General features: G+C 60.2%; 1 protein-coding gene and 1 non-coding gene across 3 annotated transcripts; one reads left to right on the plus strand and one right to left on the minus strand.

Moving 5' to 3' along the window:
- Positions 1 to 101: 101 nt before the first annotated feature.
- On the plus strand, positions 102 to 251 carry LOC121164201. The gene has a single exon (XR_005885046.1). It is a non-coding gene; the product is annotated as a U12 minor spliceosomal RNA (small nuclear RNA).
- Positions 252 to 483: 232 nt separating this feature from the next.
- On the minus strand, positions 484 to 13,408 carry LOC121160936 (NADH-cytochrome b5 reductase 3). 2 transcript variants are annotated; one of them, XM_040987139.1, is made up of 9 exons: positions 13,334 to 13,408; positions 8,450 to 8,584; positions 5,810 to 5,882; positions 5,519 to 5,625; positions 5,063 to 5,192; positions 4,654 to 4,737; positions 4,369 to 4,454; positions 3,229 to 3,328; positions 484 to 1,279 (listed from the first exon to the last, which is right to left on the minus strand). In XM_040987139.1, the coding sequence occupies exons 1-9, from the start codon at positions 13,352 to 13,354 to the stop codon at positions 1,107 to 1,109; spliced, it is 909 nt and encodes a 302-aa protein (XP_040843073.1). In that variant the 5' UTR covers positions 13,355 to 13,408; the 3' UTR covers positions 484 to 1,106. The 2 variants fall into 2 exon arrangements, with proteins under 2 accessions (XP_040843073.1, XP_040843081.1); XM_040987147.1 differs by lacking the exon at positions 13,334 to 13,408 and adding an exon at positions 11,321 to 11,529.
- Positions 13,409 to 17,330: the final 3,922 nt, after the last annotated feature.

A 17,330-nucleotide genomic window follows, 5' to 3' on the forward strand; every position in this document is an offset into this window, starting at 1 on the left:
CACGGGGACATGAGTATCCGCGTACAGATCCATCTCAGTACTCACCATAGTGTTAATGAGAATGGCATTTATCACCCAGGGAGCAGGGAGTATTATTCTTTATGCCTTAAACTTATGAGTAAGGAAAATAACGATTCGGGGTGACGCCCGAATCCTCACTGCTAATGTGAGACGAATTTTTGAGCGGGTAAAGGTCGTCCCTATGGTGACCCGCCTACTTTGCGGGATGCCTGGGAGCTGCGATCTGCCCGTCCCCCTCAGCTTCGCAAAAGCAGACCAGTTTCTAGAGCCATCTCTTGAGGATTACTCCGGCAGCGTTTTTTTTTCATTTATCAGCCTGAAATGCCAATGAGAGCTCTTGGCCCGCCCCTCAAGGACCCCCTGGGTTGGGGCAGGGAGCCCAGCTTCTGTGACAACAGGCTCAGAAGGAACCCGCAGGATCCCCGCGCCGCACACCACCCCCCAATCAGCACTCCACAAGGGTTCCCGGTAGCAAAGTTTTATTTATTCCGTTTCTGCTCATTTATAAATGACTGAAAAAGCCACTAGGCAAGAGGCTAACAGAGCTGTGTGAAGGCAACATCGCAGCTGCCCAGGGCTGGCCCGGACATGCTTCAGACCCGGGGCCGACGCACGGGCAGGCTATGTCTGGGACAAAGTGGTTGAGGCCAGCACCTCCTGGGTGCCCCTGCTGAGCTGGGGTGGCAGGAGGGCCGCAGCCAAAGGGGCCGCCCGCCGCTGAGGGTGTTATCCATCGGTGTAGTGTCAGGCGCCCAGGCAGGGGTGCGGCAGAGCCTGGACCCCGCTGCTCCCGGCTGTGTGTGCGTGCTTCCGTCTAACTCGGCTCCTGGGCCGCTGCCAGCTCAGCCTGTAGTGTGTGCCGGGGTGGGGGGCCAGGGGCAGGACCCTGACCTCAAAGTAGCTCGTATGGCCCAGTGGACACACACAGCAGCCACTCCCGAGGGGCCAGCTCAGAGGGGGTGACCACCAGGGCCCGGGCAGGCCAGGCTGAACCCGGGGCCCAGTGTGTGACCTAGACAGAGAGAGGGGACGGCAGGGCAGGGTGGGCGGGCGGGTGGGTTGGTGGGCGGCGGAGCAGCCAGCCGTCAAAAGGCGAAGCAGCGCTCCTTGGCGTGGCCCACGAGCTCCAGGTTGGGCAGGCAGGCCAGCTGGATCATGGGCGGCGGCCCGCACATCAGCACCAGTGGCTCCTCCTCTGGGGGCGGCAGGTGGGCCCGGACCATCTCCTCGTTCACGAAGCCCTGGCTGTAGTCCCAGGCTGTTGAGGAGAGAGGTGGGTGAGCCGCTGCCCAAGCCCCTCCCTGGTCCAGCTCGGGCTCCTGGCTGTGGCTTCTGGCCACAACACAAGCCCTGGCTGGCTGCTGCCATGTGAGCCCCCGGGGGCTGCAGGGCAGCAGTCATCAAATCCATTGAGCAGGTGTGGAAACTGAGGCTGGATTCCGAGGGGGGCTGCTGCAGGGCACAGCGACTGAGCTGGGATGGAAACTTGATGCTCCAGGGGTGCGAGCCAGGGGCCAGCCCCTAGTTGATTGAGGTGACACTGCACATCCCCTCCCCCCAGGCATGCAGAGTCCCCTACTAGTATTTGCCCAATAAACAATGAATCAAAGGAATATGTCCCAAAGACACAGTGCCAGGGACAGCAGGGCCAGGACACAGCCAGCTAATGGCACGTGCCTCCCTCTGCTGCACACAGCAGCCCCCGGTCTCAAGAGTTTGCCTGTGACCCGGACCCGCCTTGGAATTCTTCACCCCACAGCATCGATGTGCAAGGCACCTGCACCCCAAGGCTGGAAAGACACAGGTTCACCTGACCCTCATGGACCGGCCAGCCAGCAGGGGCTGCTCAGCTAGGAGACCACCCAGCCCGGCGAGTGGAGGGTTAATGAGCCCAGCAGGCCAGTGGGGGGTCGGGCAGGAGAATGGTGGTCCCGATGGCTGGGGTGGAGATCGAGCCGAGGAAGGGCAGGCGGAAGTGGCAACCAGGCCCCCTGCACCCAGTCTTGAGCCTCCTTGGGTGTTCCTCACCCTCAGGGGACAAGCCCACCCCAGGGATGGAAGGGCACACACAGGCTGCACAGCCACACACCTCCCCAGGGAGCCGCAGGTGGGGACACGGCTGGCTCATACCAGGGCAGCTGGCCCAAGCCATGCCAACTTCACAGGAGCCACCACAGGGTCCTAGCAGCCCTGGAGCTGTGAAGACGGCTGAGCTGGGCTATGTGTAAGACCCTCATTTATCTCACAGAGACAGCCGAGCAACTGACCATATCTCCCTTTTCACTCTGGCCGCTGGAAAGCTTGGAGTGAGTCAGGGTCCATCCGTGGCAAGCCAGAATCACAGTCTACGTTGCTGCTCTAATTCTATTCCTGACTCACCACAGGTGTCTCTGTAAGCCCCCAGGTCCCTCCAGGGAAGACGGAGGAGTGGACAGACAGGGTACACTTTAGATGGGCCAGGGGCCGTGGGAGGGGAGCTGCTAGACTGCATGGGAACAGGCTGTACTTGTACAAGGGTTTGCAGGCCATCTCCTAAGGTAACCACTGGCCACGGTGGCCGGCATTACCAAAGACCACCAGCAGGGGTCACCCGCACCGCTCACCTGGTTGGATCAGACCACCCCGTGTGCAGGGCCTATGGGCGCTGGGGACTGGGCTTCCAGACGCAGAGCAGCACAGGCCTTCTTCCACATACACACACACCCCGCCCCACCAACCAGCTGGCTCGTCCTTCAAACGCCTGCGCTGGTCCCGGGAGCTGTAGCCAGCAGCCAGCATGGCATTCCTCGTTCCCATGTGGATGGCGGAGTCTAACTACAGCCATGACCACTGCTTCCAGGAAGCTGGACTCAGGAGCCCTATATGGCCAATCACCTACGGGGTCCAGGGTCAATGCTCCTTTCCTGGGCTGGCATCTGGCCTGGCTGCTAAGGTCCCTCTAGGGACACCAGCATCTCAGAGCAGAGTGCCTGGGCGACAGACACATTCCGCTCCTAGCTCCAGCTTCCTGCTAATGCACACCAGTGCGGATGGCAAGTACTCGGGTCCTTGCCTCTCACACTGGGGACAAAGTGCCCGGCCAGTGCCCCGGCATGGCCAAGCCAGGGCAGGCAGGGACTAGGGTGCCCTCCAGCTGTGCACCCCGGGGCATTGCCCATCCAGGCGAGTAGGTCACTGGAGGGGCTCGCCTGCACGGCCCGCTCTCACCTTCAGGGGCTTTGTCCACCGTGTACCAGAGCTTGAAGCGGGCGGAGTGCTGGGTCCTCAGCTCCTCCAGCTCAGGCCGCAGCAGAATGTCCTTCTCAGTCTGTGGGGGCAGGGCCAGTGGTCAGGGCACACAGGCGCACAGCCCGCTTCCCCAGGCGCCCACCAGGGCTGAGGGCACGCCTGCACACAGAGATCTTCCATCCTGATTCACTCCCCCAAACGGCCATGACAGCCAGGGCTGGGCCCAGGGGAAGCCAGGAGCTTCTTCCCATCTCTCACGTGGTGCAGGGCCCAAGCACCTGGGCCATCTTCCACTGCCTTCCCAGGTCATTATCAGGGAGCCAGATTGGAAGTGGAACAGCCCAGACTTGAACTGCTGCCCATATGGGCGACGGCTTTACCCATCCACCACAGCACTGGCCCCAAGTAACACAATTCAAAAAGAAAAAGAAATATGAGACCAGGCCTTCCTTCCATGCACCTGTAGTTCTCAGGTCAGAAGAGGTCACAGTATCCACGTGATGAAGGACCTCAGGGGGCTGACACATGCTTCTCCTGGCCCCCCACCCCAGGGCCAAGTGCAAGAACGCCCAGCCTGGTGGAGACGTCCACTCACTCCCCACACAGCGACTGCCCAGCCCTGGCACGGACCCTCCCACCCCAGGCCAGCCACAGTGAGGAAAAGAGCCACTCGCCTCTTAACTTTCATCATTTCTTATTAATGACAACAGTCCTGCCACCAGTCACGTCGATGAGCCTGGACACTGACCCTGGGTGCCTGGTGTCCGACATGTGTCATGTCCCCCTGCCTGCCCCGGTCACTTATTTTCCTGCCTTACCCCATTTGTGGCTCTGTTTTCTCCCAGAGAGGCATCTGACCCGACGAGCAGAGACCCTCGGACCCCCTCCCTTGTATGTTCAAGACTCCCCACCACAGTGCTCGCCCGCCCATACGGTCAGGCTTCCACACAGAAACCCTCAACCACTCAAACTTCCTGACAAGGTCAAGTGCAGACCCTGGCATCTTCCAGATACACAGAGACCCCCACCTGACACTGCCCAGCACCCCAGCATGTCAACACTGTGCTGAGGCCCCAGCCTCTCTCGGGGAGCCAAGCCTGCACGGGGATACTTACTGACCTGGTTGGCAAATAGCAGGTGGCACACGGTGTGGTCGTTGGGGTCCTTCATGATAGCACGGATCACCTGCAGCATCGGGGTGATGCCTAGAAAAGACGGGGACCCCCAGGGGCTCAGTGAGAACCTGCTTGGCGCACACAGGTAGAGGTCAGGTGCCCGAGGGGCAGAGGTGCTGGGACAACTGGGCAACTCACAGCCTGCCATCCTCTGTGCCTCACCCCTGCCCACCCCTCACCTCCACCTGGACCTGCAGACACCTGGTAAGGGGCTCCAGACCCCACCTACCGGTCCCTCCTGCAATCATGCCGACAGACTTCACCGTCTTGACAATGGGGCTGGACTTCTTGTCGGGACGGATAGCGAACTTCCCTGTGGAGGACAAGGGGTGAGCCTGCTCCCATTGCCAGGGTCCCAGAGAGAGGGGCTGGATGGGAAGGGAGGACCCCAAGGCAGACGCCATTGCACGCAGTGTCAAGCACAGGCCTTGTTCGTTTCCAAACGTGAGGCAAGCCACACAACAGTGACCCCGGCTGGACATGGCTCCCACGGGCAGCATGTGCAGCCCTGCATAGCCAACTCTGCCCTGTGCAGGGGGAAATTCAGGCCCTGGCGGAGCACAGCAGAACACATAGCCAATCCCCACCACCAAGGACGTTCACGCCCACTCCTGCTCCCCAGATCTGACCCCCATCACCTTTGCCCTGGTAGACCAGCAGCCCGTTGGGGCCCCGGAACTCAATTGTGTCTCCAATCTGCATGTTTTCCAGGTACTGGGACATCTTCCCTCCGGCAGGAAACTTGGGGTGTACGTCCTTGAAGTAAACCTGCAGGACAAGGCCACAGTGCTCCGTGCCCTGCTCCGGGGCCTCCGGAGGCCAGCTCAGCCACAGGGCAGGGCACAGAGGCCAGCCCCGGAGGTCACCCCGCAGGCTGCCCGAGGCCTCCCCTGGCGTGGCCAGCAGCACCTCCCAGGAGTCTGCTCCACCAGGCACAGGGCAGACCCAGATGGAATTCTGGGCTCCTGGCTTCAGAACCATTTGGAGTGTGAATCAGCAGATAGAAGAACTCTCTCTGCCTTTCACACAAACAGATCTTCAGAGAAAGACCAGGCCCTCCCTGAGACGTTGACCCCCACCCCCACTGAGCACACCTTGACCACGAGGTCCACGAAGCCCTTGTCATCATCGCTGGAGACAGGCGTGTAGGGCCGGATGACCAAGTTGCCATCAATTCGAGCCGAGAGATAGATGTGCTGGCCTGTAGGGTGGGCAGGGGTTGCTGTGGGCCAGGGGCCAACCCTGCAGGTAACCCACAGCCAGCACCCTGGCCCTGCCTCTCCCCCCCGAAAGGGATTCCCTTCCCATCTGGGCCTCCTGCCCCTGCACTGAACCCTCTCCCTGGCTGCGCCCAGCCTTCTGCCTGTGGAGCTGCTCGCACTCACCAATGGGGAGGCCCAGGATGTGCTGGGGTGAGGGCAGAGCGAAGCGGAAGCGCCGGGTGTCATGGTTGATCACCTGCAGAGAGACCACGGCTGCCGGCGGCTCCACCAGCATGGGACCACCGCCCACCCCAGGGACGCAGACTCCACGTGTGGGCGGGTATGAGGATGCCAGGCACACACGGGGTCATGCACACACACAATGCCAGGAGGAGCAGCGAGGAAGCCCCTTCTAGCATCACCAAGGGCAGCAAGAGGAACGTGGGGAGTGGGCTGGCAACCGGGCAGAGCTGAGAGGAGGTGGACCAGGCTTGACTCGGCGACAGAGGACAGGAAGCCAAGGCCGGGCTGGGATGGGGCAGCCCCCAGAGCCAAACCTCTGCCCTGCACAGACAGAGGCAAGATGGAAACCCAGGGGACCCGAGCCAAGGCCAGGGGACAGCATTTGGTAAGATCCTGCAAAGAACCAAACCCAACCAGGGCTCCAGAAGACCTCATGGGGTCGCCCCTGCACCCAGAGGCAGTCAGGAGGGAGGGAGGTGAAGGCGGCGACAATATAGGTGGCTGCCACGTCCGACACACAAGCAGAGAACCCTCAGAGCCACGGCCAGGGCAGCGGCTCAGCCTGGGGCAGAACCCCTCAACCCTTGCAAGTGCCCAGCACGGGGCAATGCCCCAAGACAGACCTGCGGCAATAGCATAGGAGACCGAAGCCCACCTGGGGTACAGGCCTGGGTGCCCCAGAAGCCTTTGCTTTCAGGGAAGAGGGAGCCCCAGTGGGGTTCCAGAGTCAGGCAGGACTTATGGCTCAAGGTCGACACCTACACGCCAACTAACTTTCAGAAGAGGGGCAGGAGTGAGGGACAAGACCCCTGCTGACGACCACACCTCTCAGCAGGCAGGGCAGCCTGCTGCCCCCAAAGAAGGGAGTGGCAGGCCCTCCTGCTGGTCCCACAGGGCGACAGGCTGGGGCACGGGCTGCAGCAGGGACACAGGGCTGTTTGCCACCTGCCCAAGTGAAGGGGCTCCTCTGTCATGAAATGCTGAGTCTTAAGCAAACACACAGAGAAGTCTCGGGTTAAACACACAAGTCTGTCATGTGACTGAATTAAAAAAAAAAATCAAGGGACAAAGAAACAAGAAATCTGTGGTACACACACAGCGTCCCTCCACGCGGGGACGGCTTGAGCCCCTGGGAGGCAGCAGGTCACGGCCTAAATACCTGGGTCCCCACCACCCATGTAGGGGAGACCCAGATGAATCCTGGCTCTTGGCCTCAGCCTGGCTGGTGAACTCATTGGGGAGTGAATGAATCTATGAAAGAACTCCTCTTTTTCAAATAAATAAATGATTAAATCTTAAAGAGGGACCAGGTCCACAGCACAGCACGTTAAACCTCTGCCTGAAGTGCCAGCATCTCATATCCCAGCTGCTCCACTTCCGATCTAGTTCCCTGCTATGGCCTGGGGCACCCTTGGGGCCCTAAGCCCACATGGGAGACACAGAAGAAACTCCTGGTTCCTGGCTTTGGATCGGCTCAGCTCCGACCGTTGTGGCCATTTGGGGAATGGACCAGCAGCTGGAAGATCTTTTTCTCCGTCTCTCCTTCTCTCTGTGAATCTGCTTTCCCAATAAAAATAATTAAATCCTTTAAAAAAAAGTCAGGTTCATCATAGTTTCATTTTGTTAAGAAAAAAAAATGTGTGCCCCATGAGAAGAATTAATTAAAAACACTGAGATGCGAGTGTGGAATGGGGGGGATGACTCTGTGTGTGTGTGCGTGTGTGTGTGCGCGCGTGTGTGTGTGTGCGTGTGTGTGTGTGTGTGTATGTTGGCAGAAGCCCAGCTCCAACGCTCCAACGCGCTGGCTCACACCCCAAAGCCTGGGACAGCCAGGGTGGGCCAAGCCCAGAACTCCATCTGGGTTCCCCATGGGGTGACAGGGACACGACTTGAGCCATCCCCCTGCCTTGCAAGGTGCACCCAGGGGGAAGCTGGACTCGCACCTGGCCCTCTCCTGTGCCATGGGACATCCTAAGCGGCGTGTCTGCACCACTGTGCCAACACCCGCCACCATTTGCTTTCTGTTTTGTGTCACTCCTTTAGGGTTTCCGACTTCGTTGTGAGTCCCCAGACAATCACAGACACACGTCTGGCCAGTCACGGGAAGGCCCGGGTCCTGTCCTGCAGGCAGGAGACTCACGTGGGTCACAGCTGGACCAACCTCAGGGGAGACCAGGGCCCCCAGGGCGCTGGGCGGTGACTCACTGCTTCCTGCCACGCCCTCCCGAGGCAGCCAGGAATAGAACTAAGGGCGGGCCTCACCCAGGGAAGGCTGCTCACAGGCCCAGAGGCCTGGAAGATGGCTGTGCTGTGGGTGGGCAGAGTGGCCAGATGGAAACGTGGGGCTGGAGGCTGCTCAGCCATAGAACCCCCCAGCTTCTCCCCTGCCTTCCCATCTGCTAGCCCCCGTGTTTCCCAGGGGTCCAGTCCACTCTCATCTTCCGCTGGACAGCAAGTGAGGGTCAGAGAACGGACCATGGCCACAGAGACCTTGGGCCCTCCACCTTGCCCTGCAAAATGGGCAGATGGGACCTCCAGAAGGACCATGCCCTGCACCCCAAGTGAGTGCCCGGCACCCACCTCCTTGTCAACCAGCCGCAGCGGGTACTTGATGTCCGGGCTCTCGAGGGTGATGGCCGGTGCCGGGGAGCGCTGGAAGAGCTTCATCAGCAGGCTGTACAGGAACCAGACCGGGGACAGTGCCACCTGGCCCAACTGAAAGGATAGAGGAGGCCCTGGCGGTCAGCTCCAGAGCGGGGCCCCGTCCCCGCCGCTCCCCCAGACGCACCCAGCCTCCGTCAGACCTGCTGCCCACAGGCCTGCACTTGCTGAGACCCGGAGGCCAAGGAAGGGACCCAGTTTCCAGATAGGACGGCATCCCCAACTCGGCATGAGGGCATGAGGGCTGTGGCATCAAACTGCCAAGGGATGAGTGCTTTGACGCCCTGGGAGACCAACCCAGGCCGAGGACCAGGGCCTCGCATGCCCCACAGCTGTCAGACCCCGGCCAGGACGGAAGGGCCACAGGGGACACAGCTGGCTGTCAGGAGTGTACAGATGTCCTTGGGGGACAAACACACACACGGCTAGAGAGAGAACTGCCACGAGCGGGGATGTGCAGGACACGTTGTCCTATCCTGACTATAACTCGCAGTGACCCCAGGACGAGAGGGTCACTGCTGGCTCAGAGGGGCTGAGAACCCCAGTTCAGAGTGAGGGAAACCTTGTTCTCAAGCCCCTCCCCTTTTCATCTCGGCTGCCAGGAAGCTCAGAACCAAGTTCCTTGCTCCTGGACACGCCTGTCACTTCCCCTGTGGGCATCTCCCGTGGGCCTCGTGAGGGCAGCATCTCAAAGTGGCCACTGCTCACACGGGACCTGGTGTGCCTCCCTTCCCTTGCCCTCCCTGGAAGTCCTGCCGCTCCCACATTGAGGGAGGATCCCCCAGAGGAGGTAAGGGCCACTGCCCAGCTCTCCACCCCCACCCCCTGCAGCAGGGGCTCAGACCAGGGGTGCTATGGGGGCTAGGGGTGCAGTCTGTCACTTGAGAAGTACAGCTTTCACTGCCAACTCAGCTGGACTCCCCAGGGAAGGAGGGCAAAGGCCCTGGCCTCCAAACCGGCCAGGCAGGCTGGGGCGGCTTTGGCTTCGGCTAGCCCTCAGGCCCTCTGCAGGCCCAGGGTGAGGCACTGCACCCTCAGCGGGGCCTCCACAGCCCTGCAGGCAGGTGCCAGGCCGCACAGCGGGGGGACACGGCCACCACCCCACCCCACCCCCACAGGTGTTCTCCCCTCACTCAGGGCCTCAGGAGAGTCATCTTACCTTTCCGGGCTGCCCTGGGGTTGGGGCGGGGCGGGGAGCAGGACAGAGATGAGCCCTGCTCCCCAAGCTCCTCCTCCTTGCCCCCCAGCCTGCACCCCCTCTATCTTCAGGCCCTACAGACTCTCTCCCGCTGTACGCAACCAACAAACTCCCATTCATCCTACAGAACTCGGCTTAGAAGTCCGGGTCCTCTGGGAGCTCCTGGGCACAGGGACAGTCCTCCCCGTTAGTCACAGCAGTAACAAGCTTAGGCAAGAGTTTATGTCCTGTCGTGTAGGCCCTGGAAACAGACCCCTGGGCTGGGTGCTCCCGGCCCAGTGGGGAGCTGGCAGAGCCACGTTCAGTAACGTGGGTGGGACGCCTCCATCTCAGAGGTGCAGCCAGGAACTGCAACCCCCATTTCACAGTGAACCCCCATTTTCACCCCCTGAAGCCCACAGATGCTGGTCTGGGCAACAGGTGGGGCTGGCAACGTGTGGGCAGTGGTCCCCAGGCACTGGCCCCAGCCCGGGCTGGGAAGAATGAGCAGTGGCCCCCCAAATGTGTACACAGGTACCCTGAGAAGTGAGCAACAGCCCCCCTCACGTGAGCCCAGGTACCCCCAGGAGTGGAGGCCCTGGGTATGTATGCCCTTTCCCAAGTACTCAGCCCACGAGGCAGCCAAGGAGTTTGTGGAAGGACCGAGGGAAGAGCCAACACTGCCCAGCCTCTCTCTGGCTCTTTGTCTAGAAGTTTCCAGAACCAGGGCATCAGCCCAGACTTCTCCCAGGGGATGGCAGGCACAGCCCATCCTGTTTGCATTCAGAGTCCATGGCCCCAGAGAATCACCCATCCCTGCTTGCTCACCTAAGCCTGGGGACAGGTCATGCGGCCGCCCGGGCTCCAGGGCAGGCCTGGGGAGCCCTGCTTGTGGGGAGCCCACTGAGGGGCTGCTACCTGCCACCCTCAAGCATGGGGGCCAGGCAGGTGCAGACCTGAGCTTGGGGCCACCTACTGCCAGTGAGAGAGAACAGGTGGGCAGTTTATCTGTAAGAATTCTAACTGGGGAAGCAGCCTGGGCAGTCCTCGCTGCCCAGCACAGTCCACATGCCTCATTGGATGGGCCCTCAGGTGTTGCCAGCAGACCCTGGCCCTAAGGGGTGCAGGAGACACAGCGGACAAGACAGGCTGTGCTGGCTGGGGCAAGGATTGGAGCCGGAACACTCATGTGGGGGTAGGGGTGCGTTCAGCCCCCACGCCACAGGAGGTGAAGCCAGGTCTGCTTCCCAGCCCCCACCCCGGCAGCAGGCCAAGTAAACAGGAGGCAGATGACTGAGGCCCTGCCCCCCCTCAGCTATGCTGTGCACACACACACACACACACACCTGGCTCCCAGGCCCCGCACACCACACTTTCCCCTAATGGGGGCCTCTTTGCCTCTGATAACATAGTGGACTACATGGGCACACGGTCCCGGGACACCCAGGCTCACCCACCAGGCTGAGGGAGCAAAGAGGCAGCTATCCTTGCCACCCATCCCCTACTCCACCCTACCTGGCTGCTTCACCCTACAACCCCCCACTGGGAGCAGGTGCCCCATGTGCTGGGGGCCAGGGCTGCTCACGGGCCAGCTCCCTGGCAGCTTTGCTTACCTGCTAGTCACTGACCACCAGCTGTCCTGCCACGATCTGCACGCCTGACCACTCCCTTCCTGGTCCCCACTGGATGTGGGAGGAAGTGGGAGGGAGCCGGAGGAAGTCCTGCGGCAGAGGGGTCCCAAGCAGGCAGGGTGGGGAGGCAGGCACAGCCCAGCTGCTCTGGCTGCTCATCACAGGGACGCCTGGCCCTGCTCCCCTGCGCACTGGAGCGGGGTGGTCCCACAGCAGGACCACCTCACTGACTGCACCTGTGACTCCGGCCTGTTGCGGTCTGCCGGGCTGGGAGACAGGGCCCAGAATGGAGATGAAACCTCTCGTGGAGCAAGCGGGAGGCTCAGGTGCCAGGCCCCCAAGTGTGGGAGGAGGCGCCCTGCAGCCCTCAGATAAGAAGCCTGGTACCCCAGGTCCTGGGCGAGCCCCACTGCCAGGAGGCCCCGCTCGGGGTGTGCCATGGGCATTCTGAATCAAGCCGGAACCCGTGCACAGCAGTTACTGTGCGGCCCTGGGGCAGGGGCAGGTGGACATGCTGTAGACTCCAGAACACTGTGCAGCCAGCGGCAATGTCTGCAGCTTGGCACTGGGCGATGTCTGCCCCTGGTCTGGAGACGGCCCAGAGTCCCCTGGGCTTGGCTCTCCACCAGAGGAAGGGGGCAGGTAAGCCCAGGGGTGGGAGCTGCAGCGGGCTCAGCCAGCACTTCCCACACCTGGGCCTGGAGAAGCAGGGAGGATCCCCGCTCCAGCTCTGGGCACCTGAGAGGCACAGCCCTCCTCACCCACGCAGCCTTTGTTTTTAAGTAGGAGAGGGGGCGGGGCCCAGCAGGAAGGGAGGGAGGCCCCAGGCCAACCCAGAGAGACAGCCCTGGGGTGGGTGGACTTTGGAGCCCAGGCCCAGCCTGGGGTGCCCTTCACCTGTGGCTGACCCTGGCCCTGCCAGCAGATAGGTCAGCAGCACAACTTCTCTGGGACAGTTGGCCAGAACCTAGCTGAACCTCCCACCCCCGTGCCCAATCGCTCGGTCACAAGGTTGGTAAGGGGAGGCCAAGACCCTCATCAGACTGGGCAGGCCGCAGGCCTAGCAGGCAAGACTCTTCCATCCCACGACCAAGGCTTGGGTCCAGCTCCCGACTCAGCTTGCTGCCAAAATGCATACCCCGAGGGACAGCGCAGGTGGCTCAAGGAACTGGGTCCTTGCTTGTTCGGCAGGCCTGGACTGCGTACCCAGCTCCAGCCACCGCACATATCTGCAGAAGGAGCCAGAGGAGTTCTCGCTGTTCTCCAACAGAGAAATACTTTTCTTAAAAGAAAAAAGAGCGAACCTGAGGCCCAGGGACACACGTTCACAGCTCACACCTACACACTCCGACATCCTCGCACTCACGTGCGCTGGTCCTCACGTGACCACATGCTTACACGCACTCCCTGGTGCAGGCACTTTCAGCCATCACCACACGCACACCCCCCAGTCGGCTCTAACACTCGTGGGAGATGCCGGCGTGGATCCCCACGCTTCCGGGCACCTCACATCATCCCGTCTGGGTTCCCTTCCCCACAGAACTTTTCAGAGTGCCCTGGTAGGGACTTGCTTAGTCACACTCACGCCCACACGGCGCACCACACACCCCCTTGGCCCCACGCCACGCTCGCACCCACCCCGCGGGCTTGCACGCGCCAGCCCGGTGGTCCAGGTCCAGGGGAGGCCCCAAGAGCGTTCTGGGGGCGGCAGGGGGCGGGCACCGACTTGGCCAGGCCGCACGACAGCGCCAGCCCAGGACTGAGTCACACAGCCCCGCAGTCGCGCCGGGGTGCGGCGGGCAGGGCGCCCCGAGCCAGGGTGGGGCGGGGTGGGGCGGTGGAGGTGCAGCCCCGGGGCAGGGGGTCCCGCGCGCCCCGGACGCCCTGGAGGCCGGGTGCTCGCCCCAGGGCCCAGGGCCGGCACCCGCCAGGTACCCCGCGCTCATCTCCCCGCACGCCCCAGGCCCGAGCCTGCGCCCCGCCCTGCCCACCTACCGTGCTCAGCTGGGCCCCCATGTTGGCGCCGCGCTCGCTCCTCCACCACCACCGACGCTGCTGCCGCCGCCGCCGCCCCGGGCCAGCCCCGCGCCGCGTCCGCCCGGAGGAGGGGCGGAACCCGAGGGCCGGGCCGGGCGTGGCGCGGGGCGCGGGGCGGGGGCTCTGCGGCCAGACGCGCTGCTCCGAGCCCGGCTTCCTCCGGAAGCACAGCGAGATGGCGTCTCCTCGGTAGGCCCGAGCGCTGAGGCCCTGCGGTCGCCGGCTGCTTGTTCCGGGGTCGGGTCACAGGGCGCCCTCCTCGGCAGGGCCAGCCGTAACCATCTGGCCACCAGGAAGCGTCTCTCTCTGTCCCATCCCCCTTGCTCCCGGGAGGAGTGGTCTCTGCAGCAATTAGCCCTTAATTCAGGGCACCCCTGGGTCCCCAGTGGGGTGCACGACCCGGGAGGTTAACCCTGCCGGCTCCAAGCTCACTGAGGGCCAGGACCCGGCGCAGAGCATGCAGTAAAGTGCGCCCGCGCGTGGGTGGGCAGCACTGTATCCTACCACCCCCCACCGTGAGCAGGGGCTCCGAGGGCAGGCTCGGTGGGCTCCCCGGGGCCCTCGCACGGAAGGGGAGTTGCAGAGTCTGGCATGGGATGGATGGCCAGGCTGGAGCTGGGGCTTATGAGCAAGGCGTCTCTGAGCCCCCGCCCCCCACGCTCTCTCTTTCCTTTATTGCGCTTGAATTGACACTGAGCAAGGCTGTGCACTGGCCCTGTGGGCGTCCCTTCCCCGTCCCCCCAGGTGGGCTTTCTCCTTTCGGTTGCTTTCACAAGCCATGACGAATCCCCACCCATGACTTTCTCTCAAAGGACTCATTGCCTGAAGACACAAGTTAGTAAAGGGTGAATATTATAGGTGCTGGTTCAGCCAACCAGCACCCCAAACCAGAACTGCGGTGGAACCCAGAGCTGAGGGGGAGGTCCCTGAGCCCAAGGGCAGGGAAAGTGCTGGACGGTCATTGTGCAGTCAGCTCATTTTATAGGACTGGGAATGGGGTTATTTATTTGAATATCCAAATGAGGGTGGGCGTGAGACATCAAGGGAAATCAAGGAAGGATTGCAGCCGGCTCAGGTGCCAACCCGTGGCTATTTCATTTAACTCATGGCTGCAGACCCAGCCTTCAGCCCGCACGTGTTGGATACTACTAGCCAGCACAAATTGGCAGCTTCCTATCCCTTTCAAATAATAAAAATCTTTAAAAATGCCAACTCGTTGGCTGAAGCATAGGACAGTGGACTCCGTAGTTGTCATCCTGTGGCTCTCCCCAACGCCGTCTGCCCACCTGCTCATCGCTGTGGTTGGGCGTGGGAGGCTACCTGCGGATGTTTGAATCCTGACAGCTGACCACAGCCCCACTGCCACAGGAAGTGACCGCTTGCAGCCAGCGTCTCGTGGGTGATGAAAGAATTCACAGTGCAGATGGAGCGAGCAGAGTGGGCCTTAGTGAGCGTGTTGTGGGAGTGCAGTGGGTGGGCAGCACAGCCAGGGGCTTGGCAACTGCGACAGGACGGGTCTGAGCAGTGCAGCTGCAGTAGCAGGCTGGCTGCTGGTTCACTGCCCAAGCAGCCGCAACAGCTGCAGCTGAGCCGAACCAAAGCCAGGAGCTTCTGCAGGGTCTCCTACGCAGCTGAGCCGAACCAAAGCCAGGAGCTTCTGCAGGGTCTCCTACGCGGATGCAGGGTCCCAAGGCTTTTGGGCCGTTCTGTTTTCCCAGGCCACACGCTGGGAGTTGGGTGGGAAGTAGAGCAACTGGGACGTGAGCAAACACCCATATGGGATCCCGGTGCTTGGAGCAAATTGAGCTAATGTGCTGCCAGCCCCTAAACTTTTTTTTTTATCTATGTAGTAAACTTAAATAATAAACTAGTATAATTGTACTGCTTTTTTCTGGATGGTTTGAAGCCCTGATGAAATCATGTCCATTTTATTAGCAAAGTAACTTTATTAGCAAAGTAGCTTTTTAAAAATTTTTTCTATTTTTTATTATATTTTTGGCAATCTTTACATAGTTAATTATGGTAAAAAGGTTTAAGGGTTATAGGAAAGTGGGTAAGACTATTATTTCCACATTGTTTCCTTCTTGTATCTGAGGTAAAGGGGGATTTTAAAGGAAAAGCCTCACCCAGTCTCCCACCCACCCCAGGTCCCTGATGTGGGGCATGCTCCGAGGGTCTTGCTCAAGTGGTTTTGATAGTTCACCAGTTATGAACTGCTGCCAATCTCGCCCTTCCAAGCACGATGAGGTCGTTGAAGAATCCACTGATTGACATAGTCCATCATAGAGTCTCCGTCTGCCCCGTCTTTCACTGCCAACATATAGCTGAGGTGGTTGATTGACTTGTTCTGTCCTCTGTCTTTTCATGGTTAGGGTTCTGAGTCCAGCATTTCAATTGATCCCAAAGAGACTTTGTCTGAGGTGTTCCCAGACCAGATTCTTTACAGGGCTCGGTACTGTCCATCGCCCCAATCAGCTGGTGGTTGCAATTGATTTTTAAAAACATATTGTATTTATTTGCAAAGCAGTTACAGAGAGCTCGTTTACTCCCAAATGACCAGAGCTGGACCTGTTCGAAGCCAGAAGCTTCTTCCAGGTCTCCTTCAACGGTGCAGGGGACCAAGCACTTGGACCATTCTCTGCTGCTTTCCCAGGCCATGGGACAGAGAGCTGGATCAGAAGTGGAGCAGCCAGGACTCGAACTTGCACTCCTATGGGATGCCTGCACAGCAGGCAGTGTGCCTTTACCCACTACCTCTTTGTGTTGGCCCTGTAGCAGGTCAGCTGGCTTTCCTTGCTAATGTTATTTATTTTTTGTCTGCAGCTTCGTGAAGTCTTTGAATTTCACGAAGCCTGAATAAGCTCAAGGTTGGAGAAGCTGGGGAAGAAAGCTGAGGTGAGGAGGTTCTCTGGGCTCTCCCCGTCCCCAAAGGCCTTCTCTACAGGGTGTGTGTGTGATGCCAGTGTGGCTAAGACCCTGCCTGCAGTGCCAGCATCCCACATGGGAACAAAGCACTTGGGCCACTCCCCACCTCACTGCTCCCCTTCCAATCCAGCTGTCTCCCAGTGGCCTGGGAAAGCAGGGGACAATGGCCTGGGTCTTTGGGCTCCTATACCCGTATGGGAGACCCAGAAGAAGCTCCTGGCTCCTGGCAGCCACTTGGGGGAGTGAACCAATAGATGGAAGGTTCTTTCTCTTTGCCCTTCAAGTAAAAATAAACATTTTTTTTTTAAAAATGCTACCCAAACTTCCCCAGGTCTGGGCTGTTTGGATTGGGACTGGACACCCAGATAAATTTGAAATTTCCAGCAGTGACTTACTTGTCCAGCCAGATGTGTGATGAATTAAAACCCCAGTGCCAGGTGTTGTCAAAGGTGGCTAGTGTTGAGAGTAGACCCAATGTATGCCAGAAAGGAGTCGAGGCAGACTCCTAGATGCTCAGGGCTCTTTATTCATCAGCCAGCGCTGACCGGTGGACTGTCCCATGCCACCACACGTGGCAGAGGGAGCAGCCGATGAGCCGTGTTCAAGGGTTCATGAGCAGTGACCATCCAACCAACCGTGAGAGCCCTGGCACACGACATGAAGCATTCAGTCAACCAAGCTTACATCAGTGCGTGATACCAATGGCCCAATCAACTATAGTCACCTGGAACACAGGTATCCAGTTTAAACATCATGCACTTTAACTGTCCAATCAGTGCAAGTCACACCACACTTAGTAGCAAACACCAGAACCAGGCAAGCAGGTCCCAATCCCATCGACAGAAAATAACCTGCTCACTGCCTGAGCTGTGAGAGAAAAGCAGAAGCTCATCCCAGGAGGCCCCACCCTGTCATAGGCACTCCCACTCCCCTTCCGGCTCTTCCCCAGAACCCCAGCATGGCAAAGGTCAGGTGTGGATACATCCCAGAAATGTTTCGGAAGACCTAGCCTTACTGACACCATTTTCCA

Source organism: Ochotona curzoniae, unplaced genomic scaffold (assembly GCF_017591425.1).
Source record: "Ochotona curzoniae isolate NIBS_2020 unplaced genomic scaffold, NIBS_Ocur_1.0 contig_1014, whole genome shotgun sequence".
Classification (NCBI taxonomy): domain Eukaryota; kingdom Metazoa; phylum Chordata; class Mammalia; order Lagomorpha; family Ochotonidae; genus Ochotona; species Ochotona curzoniae.

What these genes read in the sequence shown, in the direction of transcription:
- LOC121160936 (XM_040987139.1), bottom strand. Translation starts at nt 13,354, where the DNA reads ATGGGGGCCCAGCTGAGCACG. An exon ending in CATCCTGGGCCTCCCCATTG is followed by an intron (nt 5,626 to 5,809) that starts GTGAGTGCGAGC and finishes CCCACCCTACAG; the next exon opens with GCCAGCACATCTATCTCTCG. An exon ending in ACCTGCTATTTGCCAACCAG is followed by an intron (nt 3,329 to 4,368) that starts GTCAGTAAGTAT and finishes CTGCCCCCACAG; the next exon opens with ACTGAGAAGGACATTCTGCT.